Below are 25,558 nucleotides of genomic sequence, written 5' to 3'. Positions count from 1 at the left end.
AAGCTATAAGTGGGCTGATTTAATAAACCCACAATTTAAAAGTTTCCCTACACTGAATGCTTTTCCCTGTATCAGGAATAATTTTGTTTAGAAGACTGCATTTCCTCAGTATCGGGAAGTCACAAGCTGTTCTTTCCAGATGTGCACGGACACTTTGCACCACATAATCCCCCTGCTAGATTAAGTGATCCCCTACTAGATTAAGTAGGAAGTCATTGTCATTCTCCAGCTTCTTGATAGCTTTTCTTACAGTATCCCTGCAGCATGGGATGCTATTCCATGGAAGATACAAATCTGTGCCAGTTGTCATTCACTATGGAGGTATTTCAAGAATGAGTCCATATGAAATTCTCTGCTTGGATTAACAGTTGGGGGTGGTGGTTGATGTTTTTTAACAGTTTAGTTTTCCATTTTTGAGATTCTATGTGAGCATGTGCCTGAGCAGTGTGTTAGTATGAAGTGCATATGTCACTTTGAGCAAAGGCTTTCTGATTGCTGATAGTCTTGCATTACTTAGAATTTTGGTTTCAGCTACCCAAGGCATTTGAATGATACAAACAGCCAGGATTGTAGCTTATTAAGGTAGAAGCTTCCAATGTTACATAGAGGCCAACTTTTGTGAAGAGGGTCTATCTTCCTTTACACTAATGGCCAAAATTACTTGTACCCTTTTTAACTTTCCTGAAAGCATCTCTTTGAATGGAGCAATTTATTCCAAGTGCACTTTTATCTCCTAAGATCTTGCAAGAATAGGGTCTGTATACCACTAGCTGTTTGACTGTTTTTAGTACCTGCAGGAGGGAAATGAAAACAGATGAACAGGTTAAGTAGTGTTTCATGTACCTACCTGTGATACGAAAGCTGAGGAGTCTCTTAGTTTTTCTTACTGATTTTGCCAATAAGTTTTTTCCAGTCTCAAAGTTTTGGGGTCTGACTTAAAGAAGTGTCCACGTTTCTTAAAAGACTCAATTGCATTTTAATCTGGAAGAAATTTTCAGTGCTGATGCAGTGAAAATAACATCAAACTCGTAGAGATTTCTGAGTAGAACATAAAGATCTATATCTGCTTCATATATGCAATTTAATTTTTTCTTCAACTGATGTGCTCCAATTTTTAAGCCTTCCTGTAAATGTGTTTTTTGAAAACATTTAGTTATTGCAGCTCAGTTGGAGATATTTTCCATTATATATGATCCAGCATCCCTTTCAAGGTTCACTTGTCAAAAATGAGAATAATGTCTAGAGTAGAATAGTATTTTAAAGACATGCAAGAAAACCTAATTTGTGGGTTTTTTTTTTTCCCAATTGTAGAGATTTGGGAACCAGGAGGATTCAAATCATGTTATTGAGATCTTTACTTATGGTAAGCCTTCTGTGATCAGTATACTATGTTATAAACACACAATGTTTCACTTTATGTATCTGTTTACATATAAAAGTACAGTATAACAGCACTGGATTATGAAAACATATATTCTTATTGCATAGACCTGTAATTCTATTGTGTAATATTGTGAAAGCGTTTTTCCAACTTACATTACAAGCAGCACAAGAAATACGCCTCCACCTCTTAAGAGCACTTGAGTGAATGTCAGTTATAATTGGATCTGCAGATCCAAAAGAACATCCTAGAATAGGTTGAGTACTGCCAGCAATGCTGGCAACATCACAGTGAAATCACTTTCATCTCTGAGCATGGAAAAGTGGTAATTAATAGAATGGCCAATATTTTTAAAATCATAGAAATGGATACCTCAGACACTGTTGTTCCTTCCTAATGTTTCCTAAGTTTCTTGTAAGGTGTAATTGAACTTTTTATCACAAATACATTTTTCAACTGTAAATCTTCAAAAGGTATTTCTGGAAATAGACCCAGATGGTAAAAATCAGAAAGTGGGTAGTAAATGAGGCTCTTGCCAGTAGAATCCTAGCTTGTTTTGTTGCAGAAGCTGAAAACTGTTTAGTGACTCAAATAGGGGAATGATTTTGCAAACTAAAGCAGAAGAATATCCTTCTGGAAAATTAGTTTCTGTCCCTGCTTTGACATGAAACTTGTGTGTTAGGCAAATAGGTTAAACCATTCTTGGCTTGTCCAAATCTGAAATGTTAGACTCTAATGTGCAAAAGATCTGGGCATTCAGAGCTGCAATTCAAGGATAGAAAACTTGTTAAGAAGGACCTCAGGTAGTCATTTTGCACATTGTCTTCATTGAACGTAGACTCAGGTATGTCTAAACTGTTCTGACAATATTCATCTCACCAATATTAAAATTCCATTAAAGCAGGTAAGAATTGTTCTAATGATTTTGGGTGCTACATAGCCTGTAAATATACTTTAAGGGAGTCAGAGTGTACACATGGAAGGGATTTAACATTTTGGACACTGAATTTTGGTTTGCATCTCTTTTAAAATAACGAAGAAAACTTCCATCATGGCACAAAAATGTGAAAACCATTGTTCTGATGCTTAGTAAATTAGTCATTGATAAATATTGTGGAAAAAATCCAGCATTGTATGTCATTCATATTCTTTACAAAGGAATAATATTTCATAACATAATTAGTCTGTTGTCATGCATACACATCTGCACAGGCAGACAATTTAATGTTGTATAGGCAGTTGAAATCTGGCACTTCAAAAGTTTGCACTTAGATTTGCAGCCTTTTTGCTTTTGTAATATCAATCATTTTCCATTTTCAGAGTGATTGATCAGATACTTCCTGTCCCCTGGTGCTCCTGTCAGCCACGTCCCTGTGAACCCCTCAGTTAAGCTGTAGGCACCGTGCTCACTCAGTGTCATGGTTTATGTCATGCCCAGAGGCACCAGGGATAACCCAGTCACTCACTCATTCTGCCCCAGGGTGATGGGGAGAGAACCAGAGCAGTAACAGTGAGAAAAGTGGGTTGAGATGAAGACAGTTCAGTAAGTAAAAAAAAGAAACCAAGAAAAACAAAACCAAGAAACAAGAAAAAGAATTAATAATAACATGAAACAAAACCCCCACCTAAAACAATCCTAATTGCTCACCACAAGCCAACTGATGGCCAGCCAGGCTCTGAGCAGTGGCAGCCCTCACAAACTGCCTCCTGTTCTGCTGCTGAACATGACACATTTTAATACGGAATATCCCTCTGGAGGTGTGTAAGCCCTGCTCAGCAGTAGCCAGATCATCTCTGTGTTACCAGCACTGGTTTGGTCACAAATCCAGAACACAGCAGCACTATCAAGGAAATGATCTCTGCCAGCCAAAACCAGTACAACAGAGTTCACATGTAAAAGCTGCAAGGGTATGGAATATATATAAAGAAGATGTAAGTCTTAGATGAAAATATTACTGCATTTATTATAATTAAATTTGGAATTCTTTTTCTCCCCTCATCCTCAACTGTTTATATGTAGCCAGTAATATATTTTGAGATTGTAATATTCTAGTAACCTCCATTTTAAGGGATGGTAAATTTTAAATATTTCTGACTACTATAAATGTTCAGCTAATTAAAATTTGAATTAGTAGTTAGGAAGAAGTTTACTTTTCTTAGTGTACCTGCAGTGTTTCCTTCAATTAAAGGTAATTGAATGAGACAAGTCAGAGGTAGTATTAATTTTTAAAATAACACTATGGTACCACATTTCTAAGAAAGTGATATTTGCTTACTTCATGTTTTGCAATAAAGTAGTATCGGTAAATCTTTAAGTTGTACATGTCGGCCCTGATTTCTCATTTTTTTATTTCATGTGAGCTTACTCTTCCATATGTGAACAGCTCATAACCTGAAATGGAAAAATCTCTGTTGTAATTATCGACTGGAAATACTATCATCCTCATTTTATGCCCTGAAACTTTTCATAGGCATATTGAAAAAAAAAAATAGTAAATCTTACCTTTATTTTTTGATTTGGGGTGTGTTTGTAAAGAGAGGATCCTGAAAAAGACTTTCAACATGAGGGACTTAATTTGAAAAATGTGTGCTAAAGTCCTTCCAAATTCATACTGAGGTCAGGAATTTTCAAAATTAATATAACACTTCAATTTGAATCTACCTTGTGGATGCCAAAGCAAACCCACTAAAAAGAGAGAGACAGCTGCAGTTAATTCCTGTAATGCAGTAATGACACATTAATTTTATATCCAACAATGAACAGGTGACTTCAGGATACAAAGCCACAACAATAAGTAACGCACTTCCTCCCCCCTTTCTGGACCCATTGCTGTCTCCTTCACTCATGGAAGACTCTGAGCTGAGGCAGCTGGTCCTGGAAGTCCTGCACAACCTCATTGATCGGCATGACAACAGAGCCAAGCTCAGGGGGATAAGGTAGTGCTTTTTATTTATTACCTACTTGGAATTCCAGTTCATTACCTGAATGACAGGCAGGTACTGTTGATTTTTAAATGTTTTTTCTAATATCAATTATTAATGTACTGTTTTGGTAAATGCACAGTGCTCAGTGTCATTTATTTATGGAAAGGGTTTTATAGGTAAGCCTCAGAGCACAGTACCTTAACTAACCACTACAAATATCACAATTTAGCTGTGTAGAAGCCAGAATTTTATTTTTATTTTATGGAGATAAAATTATGTGATTGTCACAATTCTCTTTCTGGTGGTCTCTCTTCAACTGAAATTTGAATATCCTTTTTAAGCATAGATGAAACTTAAATGGGAGTTGGGTCAAGATCTGTTTGAATAGTTCCTGTATTCCACATTCTCTTCCAACTTTTTTTTTTTTTTTCTGAAGTAACACATTTCTTTCATTTGTAGAATAATACCAGATGTTTCTGATCTAAAGATAAAACGAGAGAAGATTTCAAGGCAAGATGTGAGCTTCATGAAGAAGGTAACAGAATGAAACATCACTTTTCTATTTAGAAATAAGTAACTCTTAAATAACAAGTGGTTTTGGTTTTCTTCTACAGCTGTAGTTTTGCAAAGCTCAGTTTCAAATTATCTTAATCAAGTTACAGTGATTTCAGTGTTGAAGTGTTCTAGGTACTTGAAAGATGATTCCATGCAATAAAATCTTAATTTATATCTTCAGTTAAAACCTTTATATGCATGAAATTAGAACAGCATATGTCAAAACCATGATTCCAAAAAGGTCTCCCTGTTGTTAGATCCCTGTGCAGTATTTAATTTTTTGTTCAGTAGTAGTTTTTCACTTTTCTGGCTTTTATTTTGCTGTATTTTTAGATAATTCTGTATTTAGAAATCTTTTTATAGCTGTGGTATAGGGACTAACATCTTGTTTTAGGTAAAGATGTCAAAGAAAGTTAACTTTGTGCAAAAAAAATCTGTCTTCTTAAAAGATTGTTTTCATGGGACTTTGTACCAGATGACTTCTCAGTATATTTGGTTCTAAAAAAAAAACCAGTTTTTTTAGATGATTACTTACATGGAGTGAATTGCTTACAGTAGACACCTTGGGTTTTATGGGGGAAAAATTCATAAAGCTGTTACTGTGTTCTGTCATTCCTGACTCTGGTTTATCTGTGTAGGTATGTAAGCAAAAACCAGAAAATACTGAAGTAGGCCAAAATATTGCATATGTAATAATATGCAAACTAGAGTTGTACAGCATTCATGTAACATTGCAAGATAAATATTCTTGCTAAGTTAGTACATGTACAACTGGAATAATCCAAATATCAAAAACAGTCCAACATTGGCAGTTATTAGTAATATGTCTTCTAAAAAGTGAATTAAAATTTAATTTATTAATTTAATATCTAAGATTTAAAGCAGTTTGGGTAAGATGTATTTTTCTAGATGAAAGCTGTAGCTGTCAAACAAAATTCGAATTGTTAATATTGATCTGAAAAAAAGGGCAGAAGATGGAGAGATTCTTCACAGGTCAAGAAAAGATCATACATGCTTAAAAAAATATATTAACCCTGGGAAATGAAGTCAGCCAATGATTATGTGTGTGGTACTGTTTCAGGTGCATATCATAAGTGTAATGTTATTCACCTGGTGTAGGTGTGCATGTTAGCAGCCTGCTCTTCCCAGATGCTCTGCATAATCAAAGGAGAGGGATGAGGCATCTCCAGAAGTTCATTAATACCTGGACAACCATTTAGGCTTGTTTGATGTTACATGGGGATCCTGAGGCAAATGTGTATCATACCCAAGTGGAATGGAGCCAAACATAGGCACAAAACCCCTTATCTCAGACCACTGCTCAGTTTATAGCTATCCTTTATTTGAAGGAAAGCATTTAACTTCTTGCATTTTCCAGTGTTCTAGAAAGGTACATACTGAGAAAATCCACATAATCATTTATTTTCCTATTTGAGAGCAATTCTTCATCGCTGGGATAAAACCTTTCATTATTTTTATTTTCTGAATATAGTGGGTCTTTAAACAGCTAACCTTTATTTTGTAGTAGCTTCTATGCTTTGTTAATAGTTCTGTTTCCCTCTCTTCTAAATACAATGTGTATTTGAACAACTCTTTGATTTTAGAAGTAATGAAAGGACAAACAATGTCATCATTATTTCTTAAGTAAATATGTTCTGTTTGGAAAAGAGAGGTTGAATATCACTTTTCTTCCTCCTTTTAGAGCTGAATTAATACATCTAGAGGTATAATACATCTTGAAAATTAATTGTGTCAGCTGATACCGACTTGTACCTCCCCACAGATTAAGAATGCTGGGGTGGTACTGAGCTCTGCATTCCATACACCACCTGCTGCTTTTCCTGTGTTTCTTGTGTTTGCATTTTTCTTTGGAGTTGAGGTAATAGTTTCTTTACAGAGATTTGGTTGGGCACAATGTTACGAGAAGAAGAAAGTCACTTTTGAAGTGGAGTCTTTCATTAAATGACCTGTGTTCTTCACTAGAGCTGCAGCCTCCCTGCACACGTTGGTAAATGAGCCCTGCTCACCTTCTGAAACATCTTCTATCAGAATTTTTTCTTGGTTTGTTGTTTGAGGGGAGTTGCTTAATGAACAAATTTGATGTCTTCACAAGGATAACACTTGGAGCTCATCAGTTACTCAAATGTTCTTAAGAATATTTCAAGATTACTTTTTGGTTTCTCCTTTTCATAAATGGGCAAATATTTTTTCTAATATTTCAACAGGAAATTAATTCCAACATCTGATACTGTGCAGTAATCATGCAATTCTCTGTATCATCTTCTCTATCTGTACATTTGTGCATAAAATAGAACAGTACAATGTTCATAAAGAAGCTTTTGTTAGAAACTTGAAGTCTACATGATTAATCATGTACTTGTTTGTGTATGTACATGTAGAGATGTATTTTATCCTTTTTTATTTTTTTAATTATCTTAATTAATCTAACATCAAAGTTGGCCCTGTTTGGAGTAGAGAGTTGGACTAGAAGACCTTCAAATATCCTTTCTAACATAAATTATTCTATTATTTAATACCCACTTTCCCCTTTATGTCTTTCATAGCACGGTCAGCAGTTGTACAGACACATCTACTTAGGCTGCAAAGAGGAAGACAATGTCCAAAAAAACTTTGAACTCCTGTTTACATCTCTAGCTCTTACCACAATTGAACTGGCCAATGAAGAAGTGGTTATTGACCTCATTCGATTAGCTATTGCCTTGCAGGTATGAGTCTATGTTGGGTTCATTGACTGATAATTTATTATCATTTAATTGGAGATGCAAAGAACTTGAAGAAATTTTGTATATTGATCTTCAAGTTGGAAATCTCATCATTAGTCTGAACTTGATTGATCACTAAGGAAGTGCACTTTGTATGCACCATTTAATAATGGGGGAATTTCATCTAATCAGTTTTGTAACAAATTTCCACAGCATGTGCTGTTCAGGAAAAACAGCAGATGTGGAAATTTGTTGAAACATTTCTTAGAATCACTGATACTCATTAGCAGATTGACAAGGTGGTCTCTCAAACTATGAGCTTGTGTTCTGTATAAAATCTATGGACTGTCTGCATCCAGGGTGAAAACTTCTGTATAATTCATTGGTTGGGAATAGTTACTAAACCAGGCTATTTAATCTTACCTTAGAGTAAAATTCTGTCAGTGTCTTAGGCTTTATTCCTTAAAACATCCTTAATAGGTTCAAATATTAACTCATACTTACCTACAGTCCTCAGGGAAACTGGATGACTTACTAAGTTTATCTGTATTGAAATCAATAATAAAGTAGTGCTAACATGTGCCCTGGAAATTTGATGAAATCAGGGCCTGTATTCCCAGTTCAGTCTGTCATTAACCTTACTCCCAGATGTGCAGCTATGTTATAAAACATCTGAAATGCAGTGTGCATCCTTAATTTTAAAATATGTCATTAAACCAAATCCTTACTTTATTGAAATGACATTAGGAGTTTTACTAGAGCAAAAATAGTGCAATCTGAATAAACACAGAGGTGCTAATATGCATTAAATAATTCCCTCTATTGTGCTGTATCTGTGGTTCACACTGGTGATCTTTATTATCAAACTGCTCTAATTTTCCTGAGAAAATGTTATGATCAAGAGGTGGTCAGGATAAAAGACTACCAGTCATTAACCTGTACTTCCTGTCTGAGAAACAGAATTTTGAGTTAAGTAACTTTATTTCTCCCCATAATGGTTGAATCTTTTAAGCTCTCTAATTTCAGATCAATATATTCCTACTTCAGGAGGGAGCTAAAAGACTAGAATTTTAATATGAGAGATACCAAATGTTAAGTAACATCAGATAAACATATGTCAGGTAGTGTTACCACTGATAATTTTGACTTCCATATATTCAGGACAGTCTGTTAACTTTGGAAAACATAATGCTACCCTTTACATTTCAGGACATTGCCATCATCAATGAGGATAATCTGCCAGTGTTTAATCGTTGTGGTGTCATGGCACTGGTTGCAGCATATCTAAACTTCCTGAGTCAGATGATTGCAGTTCCTGCCTTTTGTCAGCATGTCAGCAAGGTAACACATGGTTAAATAATTTAGGTCACTTTAGAAAAATACACGGTCTACTGTAAAATCAGTAAATAACTTGTGTCAGGTACTTGTTTGTGGTGTTGATCTCCCGTATTTGTGTCCACTAACATTGTTGTGATCTTCAGTCTCTCATGGCATTACTTGCTGACTCTTAAAATTATAAACAAAATAAGCTTCTCTCAAGGTATAGCATTTTATTTTGCTTATGGTACCACATACAAACGGCCAAATCTCCATCTGGTATAAGACTTTGCAACCCCACTGTCTTTGGTAAAACTGTATTGACATGCACAAGACCATGAGAACCAGATTTTTAGTCTAAAGGATGAGAGCCACAGTCCCTTTCCCCAGTTAAAAGAAATCCCAAATGTCTAATTTGTGTTGAGGTGGATGTTAGTGACAGTTAGGTATTGAAGAAAACAACTATGGAACTACTCCATGTGTACTATTTGACTTGGGGTTTTTTTTCAGGTCATTGAAACCAGAAGTGTGGAAGCAGCTTATTTTCTACCAGAAACAGTTTTCAAAGACAAATGCAAGTGAGTAGATACAAAATGGGAATGAGTAGACAGTGAAGTCCCTATTTTGCTATTAAAAATCATACATCATTGAAAAATGTTCCATATGTGAGAAAAACCAGACGTTTTATGGTGTTCTGGACAGGCAGAAGAAATTTAAGCATTAAAAGCATGTATACTTACAAGGGAAAAAGGTGGGTTTCAGACTTTTTTATTGTAGTCAGAGACTTTTATGCAAAATAGGATGCTCAATGTGCTAACACAGCAAAATAAACACAGAATGGGTGAGGCTGGAAGGGATCTCGAGGTCATCAGGTCCAAGTCCCCTGCTTAAGTAGGGTCACCTAGAGCAGACTGTGCAGGACCACATCCAGATGCTTTGGAATGCTCCAAGGATGGAGACTTCACAACCTCTCTGGGTAACTTGTGCCAGGGCTTGGTCACATTTGCACAGAAAAGTGTTTTCTGATGTTGAAACTGAACTCTTTGTGTCAGTTTGTGCCCACTGCCTTTGGTTCTGTCCCAGAGCAGCACTCAGAGGTGCCTGAGGCCTTTCCACCCTCCCTCCCTTAAGGGAGCTGTACACACTGATGAGATCCACCTTCTCTCCATGCTGAACTGGCCCAGCTCTCTCAGTCTCCATTAGAGAGATGCCCCAGCCCAGCAATCCACCTTAGTGACCATGGTGGGCTCCCTCCATGGCTAACCCAGCTCCTGACTCAGCACTCCAGCTGTGGCCTTACCAGAGCTGAAAAAAGGATCTCCTCCCTCAACCTCCTGATGTGCTCCTCCTGATGAAGCCCAGGATACCCTCAGTGGTTTTTGTAACAAGGGCACACTTCTGGCAAATGACAAATATTACAATTAATTAATTACTATTAGTGTTACTATTGCTGTGTAGGTTTGTCTTTTTTTTTTATTTAAAAGAGATCATATTCTCTCAAGATGTAGCAGAGTAGGTGAAGAACGTTTTTCAGATAAACAAGAAGTGTTAAAGTAATTTAAAATACTGCAGAGGTTTTCAATGGATTAATTTTAGGTGTGTATTCATTCCTAAAAATCTGACCAAGCTTTATTTCCATCAAATCATTAGCATTGACCCTTCTTGGTTGCTCAGACATTAGAAAAATATTTTACTTATCCAATAAGTATCTATTGGTAGACAATTACTTCAAATACATGTTTTGACAGTCTTCCAAAATCCTTAGAGAAGGATGAAAAAGATTTATATTTCCTGACGAACAAGATTGCAGAATCATTAGGAGGCAGTGGATACAACGTGGAAAGATTGTCAGTTCCATACGTGCCCCAGGTAACAGGTAAGTGGTGACACCATTTAGTACCAGTTATTAAGAATGTTTTCCTAATGTATTGTGTGCCAATGAAATGTAATATGACTGCTTGGCAACAAAACCTAATCAGATCATTTTGTCTTCTCAAGGTGGTGGTTTGGTTTTGTTTTTTTTTGTCTCATTAGCCACTGTATTATTGCTAAGACATTTCAGCTATTTCTCCTTTTAGGAGAAAATAGTTGAAGTTAAGTTTTTTTAAGCTTAAAGAATGGAAGTGAGGCAGAAAGTCCTAGAACACACTTTGACTTTATTTAATGAAGTCTTTGCTTCAAAAGAATACCTGTGCTAACTTGATCTAGAAAATTAGGAAGGACTGTATAAGTCAGCTTTCTTTATCCTTTTCCTCTAAACATTGGATGAAAGATACTCCATCTTTTTGCCATATGGTCTTGTTTTGATTTATTTGCCTTAGTTAAATTCTCAATGAGCTGATGTTAATTTAAGCAAGAATGAGATGTTTTCCTCCATCAGATACCCTGTGCAAGCTTAGTGCCAGGTAACAGTGGAAATAAAGCGTTGCCTGTGGAAGGTTTGTGGGAGTTTGTGCTGTATAGGCCGAGTGAATAATGTGAGAAGGACTAGCTAGTACGTGACATTTGTGTGCTTTTGGCTTTTAACATATTTTCAACAGCCACTTGAGCAACTTACTGAAAAAAAATTGATTAAATCTCCATGTGTGTTTTGTAGCTGTATATGACTGGTCTCTTGTAATAGGCTAAGGAATACCCCAACCCAAAGCATGGCTTTTTTAAAGTACCTAGCAGTAAAATGTGATTTCTGTATTCTCTAGCTCACACATAGAAAGAACCAAAGTACATATAGACAGTGAATTCCAGATGTGTTGGCTCTTGCAGTCTGATTCAGAGACATTCACTGCTCTTGAATTTCTCTTTTGGATAGTTACTGTGTGAGGAATCAAGTTCTCCAGACAGCAGGTGTGGTTTTGTCCCAAATCCAAGCAGGCACGTTAGTGATATGTTCCAGCACAGCCACAGTGTGTTTTCTGTTGCTGGTTGTCATCTTCTAAAAAGGATAATGTTCCTATACTTATTTCTTCTGGCATCTAAAAAACCAGTTAACGTTATATTTTAGTATTGGCAGAAGAGGTGGGCAGCAAGTGTTACAGGCTTTGAGTGAATGAGAATGGAGTGAGGAAGGTAGCCTGGTTTGAAATTTATGTTAAACCTCTTCTAGAAACTCAGATATATTTGTACCCAAATGACCTCACTAAGGTTTTCTTGTATACTTTGCTAAAAATGCATTCCCACACAGGAAGACACGTAAGTTCTGACGTCAACATCAATTGAGTTTAGCTGAAAGTGTGTGATTAACTGCCTCTGGAGGTGATGAGAAATTGCCATATTTAATACTAAGTCTTAGCATATGTGAATCAGATGGGTTCAGGGCTTTCATAATTTTTTATAAAGAGCAGCAACCAAAATTTGTTCCTTGACTGTTGCTATAGCTAGTTAAGTTCATTAATCTCTGATCCTGTGGAATATTGAGCTTCCCAAGCCTTTCATTTAACTAAATCAGGACCAAGTGAATATTTTGGAATTCCTAAGCTTTTATCTTTTTTTACTGCAATGAAATGCTACATTTCTGCTATTAATATTGTAATGCTAGAATGTAGTGTTTCAAAAGGGATCATAAATTGTAAAAAAAAGATTCATTTTTTTGTGTGTTCCTGTGAAACCTAGGGTTGACCCCAAAAACCCACTAAATATTTCATCCTAATTATTTCTGCTGTTTCCAAATATCAGTGATACGATGCTTAACAATAACTTATAGGCATAATTTTGTCATCTTGTCTTTGTTTCGTGTCTTGATACTTCTTAACAACTAGAAAGACATTCATATTTGCAAATTTTTATACCTGTTTCTCTTTCTTACTTGAGGGAGGGAGAAAGCTAATAATTTAAAATACGTTCAAGGATTTTTTGTCATGTATATATATTTATTATTATTATTATTTTTTTATTTTTTTTTTAATTCAACTCTATTTCCATCAGGCAAAAAACCTCATAAATGCAAACACAAGTCCAAAGGTAAAACTGATCTGTAGGTCAGCCTGCTCTCCTGCCTGTGGTGTGTCTCTATTGGATATGCAGTCAAGAAATGCTTTTAGAAGGCCTAAAGACCTTTAGGCCAGAAATTGTGTTGTACTTAGTGTTTCCTTACGCTTTTTTTTGTTTCTCTCCTTGACATGCCTGTAGCAATGTAGCAACATTAGCTGCTGTGGGGTTTGCTGTTGTGTTTACTCATGGTTTGGTACTCTGCCAAATGGTAGTTTGCTGTTTTGTTTCCCTGAGCAGGTAGTAGAGCCATAGGTATCATTTTTGTGATGGTACTAATTACCTCTTTGAGTGACATTACAAAAACCTGTAGAAAGTTGGAAGAAGCTCTCAGTTGTTCAAAGAATGATGATTCATCTTAGTCACTGACCATTCAGGATAGTGACTGCACAAAGAACAGAGTCCCTCACCCAGGAAAGGAGGTATCTTAAAGATCATCTTGTTCCAAGCCCCCTGCCATGGGCAGGAACACCTTCCACTATCCTAGATTGTTCAAAGCCCCATCCAACCTGGCCTTGAGCACTGCCAGGAATGGGGCAGCCACAGCTTCTTTGGGCAACCTGTGCCACTGCCTCACCACCCTCATGGGAAAGAATTTCTTCCTATTATCTAATCTAAATCTATCCTCTTTTAGTTTAAAGCCATTGTCCCTTGTCAAGAGTGATTGATCCTGCCTCAGTCAGTGAGGTGATGCACAGAGGTGCTGCCATTGCCCCTGGGCAGTGGGGCCAAGGCCTCTGGGACAGCCTTGGCAGGGGCTGGGGCAGTGGCTGTTGGGGCTCCATCACTGTCCTCGAGCCTCTGCACTCCTTCATGTGTGTGGATGAACACTGTATCTTATAAGAGGAAAAAATGGTATTTTGCACCATATTTATTCCCACTTAATATGCTGAAATTAGAGATAAATGGGCATATTTCATATGCAAGTTTAGTGAGGCATCCATTACAAAAATGAATTCTATCCATAGTCCCTAAAATGTATCTTCTGGTGTTTGTGTACAGTCAGTTACAGAGAGAGCAGCAAGATGGCAGCAGAGATGTGGTTTTATCGGATTTTTCTCCTGGGGGCTGAGGTGCATTCTTCAGATTTGGAATATATTGGGTCATGTACCAGTGAGCCATCAGGGATTAAAAATTCAGTAAATCCTTCAGAATGCCATTTCAAATGCTCAGGGTCTCTGAGAACCTGGCAAATATTAGTAGAATTCAAGTGATTTTCACTAATCTTGTTCTTTCACTGCCTCTTGATCTTAAAATGACATTTCATTTGTGTGACTTCTGAAAGTTATTTCTCGGTTTTTAAAAGCTGAGCATGTTCAGCTCTGCTGGAATGAATTCTGTTTGTTCATCCTCAATATTTGCACTGCAGAAGCACTTTGCTTGGCTAGAAGTGGTTTAAACAAAAGTTGCAGAAGAACCAGCATAAATTATCTTGTCATGGAGGAGTTTTACAGTCCTCCTTTTTTAATATGAGGTGCCTGTAGCTGCTTCTAACTGTGCAGTGCAAGTCATAAAAAAATAATAGCAAGGTCCTAATGGCTTGATCTTGGCTAAAATCTAAAACATGACACTGCAATTCATGTTTTTGTAAATGTAATAATGAGATACACAAAATGTAAATGAGATACATAAAAGTCAGACCACTCTGTTTGTAAGAGGATCCTTGTGACAAGTCTTAAAATGTATTTTTACTGTTCATTAAAATCTTTTGTTAATATAGTAAATGTCAAAAATGAGGAAACAGTAGTGGTGCATTGTCCTAGGACTGCAGTCACAGAAGGAGATTCCATGAACGATGGATCATTTGCTCATAATCTCCTTATGCATTAATTAAATTGTTGTACTTCTTTTAGTATCAGCACAGTTGGTCTGATTCCGACAACTTTTGAGGCCAGCTGGACCTGCTAAAATATTTGTAGGAAGTGAGAATGGAGAGAATTTTTTTCACCCGGTTGATTTTTAGACTTGCTGAATACGGTACTTGTAGCAACAAGAATAAGGAAGGATTGTTGTTCATTTCCATTCAGAAATCTTTGTTTCTTCTGTCAGTGAATCATCTTCCAAGAAGTCCTTTTTTGTTTCAGAGTATCTTAAAATTAAGACATTTTCAGTTTCACAACAAAAGAAAAAAAAAAGGATTTTGCAGCTATGTATCATCATATGTGCTATGTTATTTATTATGCATTTGAATAAGATCTCAATTTTAAAAAGTATAGATTTTCAAGGGAAAGTTGAAAATATCTGTAATGAGAAGAGGGAGGGGCTGTAAAAAGGTTATTTTTCTTCATATTTAGTAATTTAGGGGAGTAACTCTAAATGTATCATTTTTCACAGTTCAAATGATAAAATAGATGATCTTGGGCTAAACAGGCATATGGAAATAAAACTGCATCTGATGGGTAGAAATTTGACTGATCTTGTTTCAAGAGTGTTATGCAAAAAGTGAGATAATTTCTTCTTGTGCTAGATGAGGACAGACTCTCCAGGAGGAAAAGTATTGTGGACACAGTGTCTATTCAGGTGGATATTCTGTCTGGCACCGGCACAGAGGATAAGGTATGAAAATCAGAGATTATTTTAAAGCAGCATCTTGAGTGGAAAGAGTGGGGAATGCAAAAGAAGTTTTCCCAGGAAGTCAAATATCTGATTATTCTAGAAATGTTAAATATTCGGGGGATTGGTTTTTTTAAGTTCTATGTTTGCAGAAATGTGTTGTCAAAGACACTCTGCTGATCTTATTATATAAAAGAGTCGAGTATTTTGTCACTACTGTTTTTTACAGGTAGCAGTGCAGTTATGGTACAGCAATAAATTTATTTACATGCTGAACAACTGGTATTTTATGAGTAAATATTCTAAAATGTTTTCTTTGCTTTTTGAGCAATACAATAAATTTCAGTATCTGTATCCCTGTATCATTTGAAGTATTTGAGAGGCTTGTTCAACAACCTGGGGCTGTGAGATACAAGCCTAGAGAAGCAGAAGCCTGGTGGGAGACCTGCGGTCTCTGAGTGGGACAGGTAGAGACAGGTCAGGCTGTGCAGGCTGCACCGCTGCACCAGTGTCACAGTTCCCCTCCAGAAGAGTTTGGCATGCAGTGCTTAAATCACAGGAAGGATATGGTAACAAAAAGTTAATATCTGGGGTGCAGGAGCTGATGCTAATCATCCCTTAGGAAGACTACATTATAACTAAAATTATCCCACATCGTTTGACACTCGATTTGAAGTATTTCCTAAAATAAATTTCTACTTCTACTGAATATTTTTCAAGGTTCTGCTGATTTTTATTAACTAGATTTGTGCTGGCTGGAGTAGAAATTAGCTGTTAAAATTGAGGTGTTTGTAACTCAAATGAGGAGCAGATGATTCCTACTTTGGACATCTTCAAGCACAAACTGGAGACATGAAGCAAAATGTGTGGACTGAGTTAATATAAGTGTTAGTTCAAAATTCAGTATTAAACTGTAGCAAAGAAGCAAGCTTTACATTAGGCAGAAGTGATAGTTTTTGCATTATAATTATTATTATTATTATTATTACTATTATTACCTTTATTATTCCTTTCTGCTTTGTGCTCATGATAACTCAGATGATCTTTTGTGTTCACTTCTTGCTTTTGTGCTTTAGCAAGGATACAGATAAAAGTTCATGAGCAAGAATAAAAGGGTATTTGAAAAATAAGTGAGACAATCAGATCTTTACCTTTCTGAAGCAAGTAAATGCTTCTCAAAGGACTGAGGCTGTTTGACATTAGTATTCTTTTTTAAAATCACGCATTATATGTGGTTACATGTAATTGAACAACTCCCTTGAAAGTAGAATTAAATGAGAGAAGCTTCCATTTCACATTTCAAGTTATGCTGGTGTTATGTCAAGCATTGATACACAGACCTTTTTGAAGTGGATGTAGTGGTTGTGGATAAAATAGTTTTATGAGTTCTCAGCTTAGTGTGATCTTAATGTTGTCCAATGTCTTGGATAATGAATTACTTGTTATCTCTTAAAAACAAGAATTTTATTAATCAGGAACACAGAAAGCAAAGTATTCCTCCTTTACTTGCTTTATGAGGTTTGTTTACAAGGCAAAGGTGAAAACAGTATTTTTTAGTTAGCTGACTGCACCTTCATACCTATATATGAAATCTGGTTTTCTTGCTGTGTAGATTAGTGAGTATAGCAATCCATAATCATTAGCAGAAATAAACTGTGAAAAAACAAGCATAAATCTTTGATTGAGAGGATAACCTACTTAATTAATGGAAACTTTAGGACATAATGATGTATGGTATCATTTCTGCACTGAGGTAGAAGACATTTTATCCATAAAATGCAAATATCCAAAAAACTACAAATGCAATTCTCTCAACATAAGCTTTTTGTGTTGCCAAGTCTATTAGTGAATCCTGTTCAGGAAGGTGAGTTATTCCATTATTATCTCCATTTATAAGGTGAAAGCACTTGTAAATGCAGGTAGTGCTTCTGTGATATTAATAACCAAGTATAATGCTGAGTAATATCAGCAAATAATGTATTGACTAGCACTATGAAAGGCACCCATAAACAACTAACATTTGCCAAATGTGAGTTATATAAAAGGTGATTTCAAAACCTGAATAATCTTGATCTGTAGCCATATCCACAAATATTTGAGGAAAGAAAAGGTGTTTCACTGTTTATTTATTAATTTTTACTTATTCAGAGGTAGGGAATACATGCTGAGTAAGTAAAACCTGTTAGAAAAATATAATTTACAATTACAGCTCATGAAATAACATGTAAAAAGGAAACAGCTACTTCCTTTTCCCTTAACAGTAGTTGAAGCCAGTGAATTCAAAAATTGAAAGAATTCACAATCTTCTGAATGGAATAAAGAAACTTTTTGCTACCTTTTTGCTCTTACCTTAAATCATATTGGACCATTCTAGACAGTTAGTGTTTATCAGGAAAAATAAAAGTACTGCCTGTTCACATGTTAGGAGGATTGAAGTGCGGAAGTTCAAGCCAAGAAACCATGTTATATTCAGGTGAAGACTGTTCTGCCATCTGAACATAATGCCACAAGGGAGGCTTCACTGTAAATATATTTACTGGTATAGAAGCTATATCTATAATGAATTGGAACACTTTGGTAGTTTCGTACCCCAAGCAATTCCTGGTGAAGTACATCTGCAGCAGCAAATGGATATTCATATTAGTAGATGAACGAATTTTCACAGTGCATCAGACATAGTTTATTATGAAGAGCCCTTTAACTCCAGTGCTTATGCTATAAGAACCAAATTATTAGGATCCATCATGGTACAAGGTTAGCCTAAAGCAGCAACCATTTTCCACTCTGCACTCCACTGTCATCTCCTATTTTAGCATCACATTGCTGGTAACATGATTGGCAACAGCTGTCTAAGAAGCAGCCCTGAGATTTTACAGTATAGAAACACTACAGCTTATTCCTTACCTAAAGGACTCTTCTGCCAAAATCCAAATCCATTTATAAAATAGTTTCCATAGAGCAACTTGACTACAATTTGGAAAGTTTTCCTTGATCTCATTTGATAAAAATTTCCTCACTAATTTCAGTGGCTTAAAAATGTGAATTAGTGATCTGTTGGCTGTCAAGAAGGTTCAAAAAAGGTCATTAGAGACTTGGAATGCCAAAAAGTGCTGGCTGTTTTGGCCTGATGTGTTTATCATATTCTTTGTTTTTTATAAGCTTATATGTTGTATGTGATGATTAAGGAATTTTGTTGCTATGTGTATAGGTTGATAATACTGAAGAAATCACCTTTGAAGCTTTGAAGAAAGCAATTGGTAAGATTTATTGCACTTGTGTTTGTGCAGCATAGTTCTCAATTACTATGGAGTTGCTTAAGAAAAAGGAGAAGCCAAAATAACATAAAATACTACTTTGAATATAAAAACTACTTTTGTTTCTTTTCAGCTAGTAAATTTATTAAGAACACAAGTTATTTATTTCTAAATCTCTGAAATTACATGTTGATAATGTTAGTGAATTAATTTTCTGAAGTTAATGGGACTAAATGAAAAGCATCTGGAAATGCCTGTCATCTATTACATTTGCGGTACAAAGCCATAAATATGAAATATTAAGTTACATTGAGTGATTACTTATGAAGTAATTTGAATATTTTTTATGTATTAAGATTTTGGGTCTTCAGTGAATTAAAAAATAGGTTGTAAATTACACGTCATGGATTTCAAAGTGTTCCAATTTTTTAAAATAATATTTTTCTGACAAGTGACCTAGCTATGGGAATACAGAATTATCCAGATTCCTTATTTCATATTACTGTAAGTAATTGCTAATTAAAGCTTTGCAGTCTGCCAAAATCATGTTTAAAATATGGATTAAGCATTGATGTTTAGAACAGTAGAGGCATTCTAAACAGTAATTTAATCTGCTAGTATTCCAACTGTGACTAATCCCTGAGGTACTTAAATTCATCAGATGCTGGAACGTATAGGTTCAGTTAGCTTATGGAGATTGAACCGGCTTTTCCCAAATTCTGATAGAAAACTCTGGCCACCTGTCAGCATGGTACTCAGAGATTCTTGTTTCCTCTTGAATCTGAACCTGGGTACAGCAAGTGAAAAGTGCAGGCCATAAAGCAAAAGGGAGCCTAGATGTTACTTATAAAGACTTAGTAAGAAAGGGAGAAAATTGGGTCCTCAAACCATCTCCCTGAAATTTTATCTGCATTTCACTTTATGAGCAATGCCAGATGACAACTCACTTGAGAATGGTTACATCACTTCAACCCTTGTTCACTTCTGCAGTGCACATTTGATATCTCTTGTACTTCACAGGCAAAGACTGCATTTGTCTTTATTTTTTTTTTTCATTATTCTTTTAAGATAACAATGGACTTGAAGAACAGGAAAAGGAAAAAAGGCGTCTCGTGATTGAAAAGTTCCAAAAAGCACCATTTGAAGAAATCGCAGCTCAGTGTGAAACCAAAGTGAGTTTCTGCAAAATGTTAGCCCTGAGGATATCAGTGTAGGCAATAGTGGGCACCTTCTGACTGAAGGTGTTTTAAGTTGTCTTGTCACTGCTGCAGTTACTTCTTTAGAAGTTCAGGGTTTTTTTTGTCTCTACTGCTGTCAATGTTGGGAGATCCCAGTAATTTGAAGTGGTTTTTTTGTTCCTAGACCATTTGGAAGGTAATGGGTAACTTGTGCATTCTTTACCATAATATTTTCCTTGTTATCTTTGAAATCCACGTTCACAGTTCATTCCTATTTCATTCTGGGATAACTGGAGCAACATTTAAACCACTATGTATTTTAAATAACTAAATGTATTTCAGGTTTGTTAAACTGTCTGCAACAGCAGAATTTGCTATTTAGTTCTTGGCACTCCAGGACAGGCTCACTCAATCCCAAATGCATCTTTAAGACTCAGAATCTTTGCAGCAGTGAGAAAGGAAATTAAGAAATGTGCCCTAGATTTACATGTGGCGGTGTGGAACACACCTGAGTATGGTCTGGCACCCATTGTAGCTCAATTCAATATCTAGGAGTTAATAATTCAGTTTTAATTCTTCTTTTCCCTAGGCAAACTTGCTTCACGATAGACTGGCACAGATACTGGAACTCACCATCCGGTAAGGCTTTATGTGAGAAGAATATCATAACTGAAAAATGACTTAGAAAACAATTGTGGCTATTTTCAGATGGTTATGTCTTAGTGTTCTCAAACACCTGTAATAGGGAGAAAATAATTGCCTTAACTGAATGCTGTGGTTTACCCCTGATAGGCCTCATGTAGCCCCAGGTAGCCACTGGCTTAACCTTCCTCAGCAGGATGAGGAAGAGAATTGGAAGGGTAAAAGTGAGAAAACCCGTGGGTTGACATAAGAATAATTTAATAGGTAAAACAAAAGCCACACATGCTAGCAAAGCAAAATAAGTAATTAATTCACTTCCCATGGGCAGGCAGGTGTTCAGCCATCTCCAGTTAAGCAGGACTTTTTGGGAAGGCAAATGCCATCACTTTAAATGTCCTTTTCTTCCTGCTTCTTTCCTTAAAGCTGTTATTGCTGACCATGACACTGTATGATATGGGGTATCCCATGGGTCAGTTGGGGTCTGCTGTCCCATCTGTGTCCCTTCCCAGCTTCCTGCCCCACCTGCAGCCTACACCCTGGCACAGCAGTGTGAGGAGCAGAAAAGACCTTGACTCTGTGTAAGCTCTGCTCACCAGTAACAAAGACATCCCTATGTTATCAATACTGTTTCCAGCACAAATCCAAAACACAGCCCAGCTACTGTATACCAGCTACTGTAAAAAAAGTTATCCAAGCCAAAACCAGCACACTGAAAAATAATACTTTTCGTCACTTTGATTTTCTTACTACTTTGTATCTTCCTGATAGTGGAGGATATCCAGAAACCATGTCATTGTGTCTTACAGTATCTCTGTGTCTATCAGTAGTGTACTGCAGGATGCTGTTGTTTTCCCATTGCTGCATCTGGTTGAGAAAGTAATTAGATATTGAGCACCCCAAGTAGTACATGGTGTTATTATAGAGAGTTGTGCACATCATTATGCAGGATAAATAGTACTTATTAGCAGTAAGATGCATTTTGATAGTTCTGTAATATCAGTGAAATTGATGATACAGACGAGAATATAAAAATCCTCGGGGCATGATAATTTCATTAAAATTTCAAGACTAGGATAAAATGCTGTTGGTATTTTAATATTTTTTTATACTGTTGGTATATATATTGGGGGGTAGTTTATTCTTGCTTCTTGCCTCTAAGTGTGTAAAGTTATAAAAAAGCAATCCATATAACTATAAATTCTGTGTATTGGTTGTGCTTCTCATACAGTCCTCCGCCTAGCCCCTCAGGAACGATGACCATTACTGCTGGACATGCTCATTACCATTCTGTTCCAGTCTATGAGATGAAGTTTCCAGATCTTTGTGTGTATTAAGTGTCTTCTGAAGTCTGCTGGACATTATTTAGAGTAGAGTACAATAGAAAGACCAAGATGAGTTTTCAAATTTTATTGTTTATTGTATCTAACTTTATTATAATGATGGATATGAGCCAAATACGGATTACTTTAGCCAAATTCATGACACTGTCTTGAATTGTTTTATTCTGTAATATATTTTGAGTTAGGTTTTTCACAGACCGTGTTTCTTCATTTTCATATTTGAGTACATGTGAAAGTCAAATTTAAAACTTGTTTTGCCATATAGGTAAATATTTCAGTTACTCCAGGAATTTGAATTGCTTCAAATTCCTTTAATTTGAGATGTTGTAACTGGAAAACCTATTAAAGGTTTGGTTTGGTTTGGTTTGGTTTGGGGTTTTTTTTGTTTGGTTGGTTTTGGTTTTTTTTACTCCTCTCCTCCTCAATTCTGTGTTGAACTTGAATGCTTTTGGCTTGCTTCACCCCATTCAGTGTAACCAGTGGAGCACTACCTGAGCTCCCTCTTGTTCATGCTGTCATAGCTACTGTTTGGTTTGAAATAGATGGAAAAAAACCAATACCTTACATGTGTTCAAATACAGTGAATGAATTTATGGACACTTGTTAAGTATATTTGATGCATCACATAACGTGCTTTTTAGATAGATACATCTAGTATATGTCCTGTGTTTCTTGATAAAAGTTAAACCTTAAGCTTTGCATAAGAGAGGAGAAATTTCCTCTTGAAGCACGAAATTGTGCAATATATTTCATGTCTTAAGATGTATGGTTTACAGACTGTACTTCTGAAAACACTGTAGTATTTACTGTCTGCTTTAGTATAAATACAGGAGAGATATATTTAGTATAGCAGAAAATAAACTGAGGGCATTTTGAATCATAAATACTGAAACTATATTCTATAAGACGTTTCTCTGTAGTTTATAACAGCTTTTTAGTGATATTTTAGAAATTGAAAGAAAAGTCAATGAAACCATTTAAAGATCAAGAATTTATTACATATATTTTCAAGCAAAAGCATTTTTAGAGATGCATCTCTGTGTTGATTTTTGTTTCATTTCTCAAACCTTTAAGGTAACTTTCATAGGTTTACGTATCTGAGCATGTACTATTCAAATGTAAATAAAGTAAAACTGATAGAGTAAATCATGGACATTTGATGATAATTGTCAAGGCCGTCTTTATGACTCACTGAATCCTGCAGGCAAAGAAAGAAAAGCAGCATTCATTGATGCCATGAATAGTAAGTTTGACATTAGCTGAATATGACTGAGGCAGTGCAAATATAAATGAATGCTCTCAAATATCTATAGTAAATGTATACATTTAATTGAGTGTTTTGGATGAACAGTGAACATGAACAAAGTAACCTAACTTCAGTTAGCCCTGCTTTGAGCAGGAGCTTGGTTTAAATAACCTTCTGGTCCCAACCTAAATTAACCTTTGATTGCATAACTCAAGATCTGAAGGATTATTAGTCCTGCTAATTTGCTGACTGGAGCATTAGCAAACCAACTGTAAAAAGGATTTTAAGTTTCTTGAACTGTAGTCCAGTATTTTACTGGACTACATTTAAAAGCTTGATGTGGCATGACATCAGAGAAATAACAGCTACTTAAACCTATGAGATGACATGCTGAGACTTTCAGAAGGCATTCACAAAGCTCAAAAGGTAATTGAGACCTTCTTTTCAGTTTAACAGTGCAATCACAGCTGTTAGTGGATGACGAAACAGCCCCTTATCTACAGCATTCCGTTGTGATTTTTACTGCTGCAGCGTATCAGCCTGATCAGACCACAGTCTACACATAAATAGGACTCTAGCTTTTAGTTTTCACTTTTTTTTTTCTTTTTTTTTTTTAAGGTAAGACTAATAGTTTTTTTGGCCTGTATAAAGAGTGTAATTTTTTAAAAAGTAAATCCAACATAGGGATACAATGTAAAACACCTACCCATTTTGTCCTTTTTTTTTAGAATATCACTCAGCACTTTTGTACAAAAAGAAGGAGTCTTAAGTAATAAAGAATGTACTTCTGTTTGCACTCGTGCAGTATGGACACTGTGCTGTAAATACAGGATTGTTTCTGTGATTGAATTCTGTTGCATGAATGCTGCATGTGGAAAAACTGTATTCGGCATTTCATTTTCTGTTCTGTTGATGAAGTATTTTTCCTTTATGGTGATGGTAGGTTTCCGTGTTTCCAGTGTTCAGTTTGGGAAATGCAGGTGTTGTGCAGGTGTAGTTCAGGGAGTGAAGAGCTTGTAACACCTTGTGTGTACATGTGATATTTAATTTCTTTCTTTATGGAAATTCAGGGAGTCTGTAAGTTGATAATTGGTTCACTCTGGCCTTTTTAGACACGTGGGAGACGGGAGTGACTGTAAAATGTATTGTGTTGGTAGTTACTGTTGTATGAGCCAATGAATGAAACCAAAAGAATTAAGAATGCTGTTTGTTGTACAGTACAAAGCTGCTTTGTTTCACTTATCTCTTTATGTTCTTCAGAGAAGCTGCAGAACTTAAAAGCTCCTTATGCAAACTGGCCCTGTCACTAAGCACTGTCTTAATGGTTATATTTGGTACCCGGTTTAAATGTATTTCAGCTGTTGCTTGGGGTTCTCTTTCCTATTATGTTATCTTGAAAAAAGTATAGTTTTTGGTAGTGAGTCACTTTAAGATAAATTAAATTCATGGTAATTTTAAAAGGTAGAAATAGCCTGTTGTCCAAAATCAGAGTAGGGCTAATTTGTCTGTTGTTCCAATGATCATATATTCTGTACTGTACGTAATGAACCAGTTTCAATAAATGTAAGAACACACTGTGCAATCTATATTTAAGCAATAAAATAAACCAAAATTTAAAAATTAATCCTTTCTAAGGTGTCTGTTAATTTTTATTGCTCACAATTTATATGTCAATTGCTAATTTTTTAGCATTTAAAATAGCCCTCAGTTTACACACTTTTTTTTTTTCTTGCAGATATTACAACATTGCATTGTTATTAAACTACTGCATCTATTTATTATTAAACCTGGACAGGCTTGAGAGGTAGGGCTGTGAGAACCTTATGAGGTTCAACAAGGCCAAGTGCAAGGTCCTGCACTTGGGGTCAGGGCATTCCCAAGCACAAACACAGGCCAGGAGAAAAATGGATTGAGAGCAGCCCTGAGGAGGATTTGGGGGTGTTGGTGGGTGAGAAGCTCAACATGTGCCAGCAATGTGCTTTGGCGGCCCAGAAACCAAACATGTCCTGGGCTGCACCCAGTGCCCCTTGGGCAGCAGGGCAAGGGAGGGGACTGTCCCTCTCTACGCTGCCCTTGTTAGACCCCACCTGAGGTCCTGCATCCAGCTCTGAGCCCCCAACAAAAAAGATGTTGACTTGTCCAGAGGAGGCCACAAAGTTGATCAGGGGCTGGAGCATCTCTGCTGTGGAGACAAACTGAGCTGGGGCTGTTCATCTTGGAGGAACATGATTTCCCCTGGCTCTGGGGAGACCTTACAGGAGTTTGTAGTACCTAAAGGGGATTCAGGAGAGCTGAAGAGGGACTTTGGGCAAGGGCATGCAGTGATAAGACAAGGAGGAGTGGCTTCAAAGTGAAAGAGTTGGTTTAGATTAGATATTAGGAAGAAGTTCTTTCCTGTGCAGGTGGTGAGGCACTGGAACAGGCTGCCCACAGAAGCTGTGGATGCTCTATCCCTGGAAG

At 36.3% G+C, this 25,558-nt stretch overlaps 1 protein-coding gene across 6 annotated transcripts in view; it reads left to right on the top strand.

The window, feature by feature from the left end:
• EFR3A (EFR3 homolog A) overlaps positions 1–24,722 on the top strand; it is a 76,145-nt gene extending 51,423 nt beyond the window's left edge. For 5 of the 6 annotated variants that reach the window (XM_088058926.1, XM_014256993.2, XM_014256986.2 and 2 more), the window contains 12 exons: positions 1,312–1,363; positions 4,146–4,318; positions 4,766–4,841; positions 7,426–7,587; positions 8,794–8,925; positions 9,412–9,479; positions 10,650–10,777; positions 15,353–15,441; positions 18,647–18,695; positions 19,761–19,864; positions 20,460–20,509; positions 21,741–24,722. In XM_088058926.1, coding sequence (XP_087915052.1) covers positions 1,312–1,363; positions 4,146–4,318; positions 4,766–4,841; positions 7,426–7,587; positions 8,794–8,925; positions 9,412–9,479; positions 10,650–10,777; positions 15,353–15,441; positions 18,647–18,695; positions 19,761–19,864; positions 20,460–20,509; positions 21,741–21,846 — 1,189 coding nt within the window. In that variant the 3' untranslated portion in view covers positions 21,847–24,722. The remainder of the gene's footprint in view (positions 1–1,311; positions 1,364–4,145; positions 4,319–4,765; positions 4,842–7,425; positions 7,588–8,793; positions 8,926–9,411; positions 9,480–10,649; positions 10,778–15,352; positions 15,442–18,646; positions 18,696–19,760; positions 19,865–20,459; positions 20,510–21,740) is intronic. The other variant, XM_088058932.1, reaches the window with a different exon arrangement.
• Positions 24,723–25,558: the final 836 nt, after the last annotated feature.

This window comes from Pseudopodoces humilis, chromosome 1, assembly GCF_049639895.1.
Source record: "Pseudopodoces humilis isolate 2021_Gansu_Grassland_sample_001 chromosome 1, ASM4963989v1, whole genome shotgun sequence".
In the NCBI taxonomy this organism is placed as follows: Eukaryota; Metazoa; Chordata; class Aves; order Passeriformes; family Paridae; genus Pseudopodoces; species Pseudopodoces humilis.
Note: the sequence above shows the minus strand (reverse complement) of the source record. Positions and strands in the feature narration are given on the sequence as shown.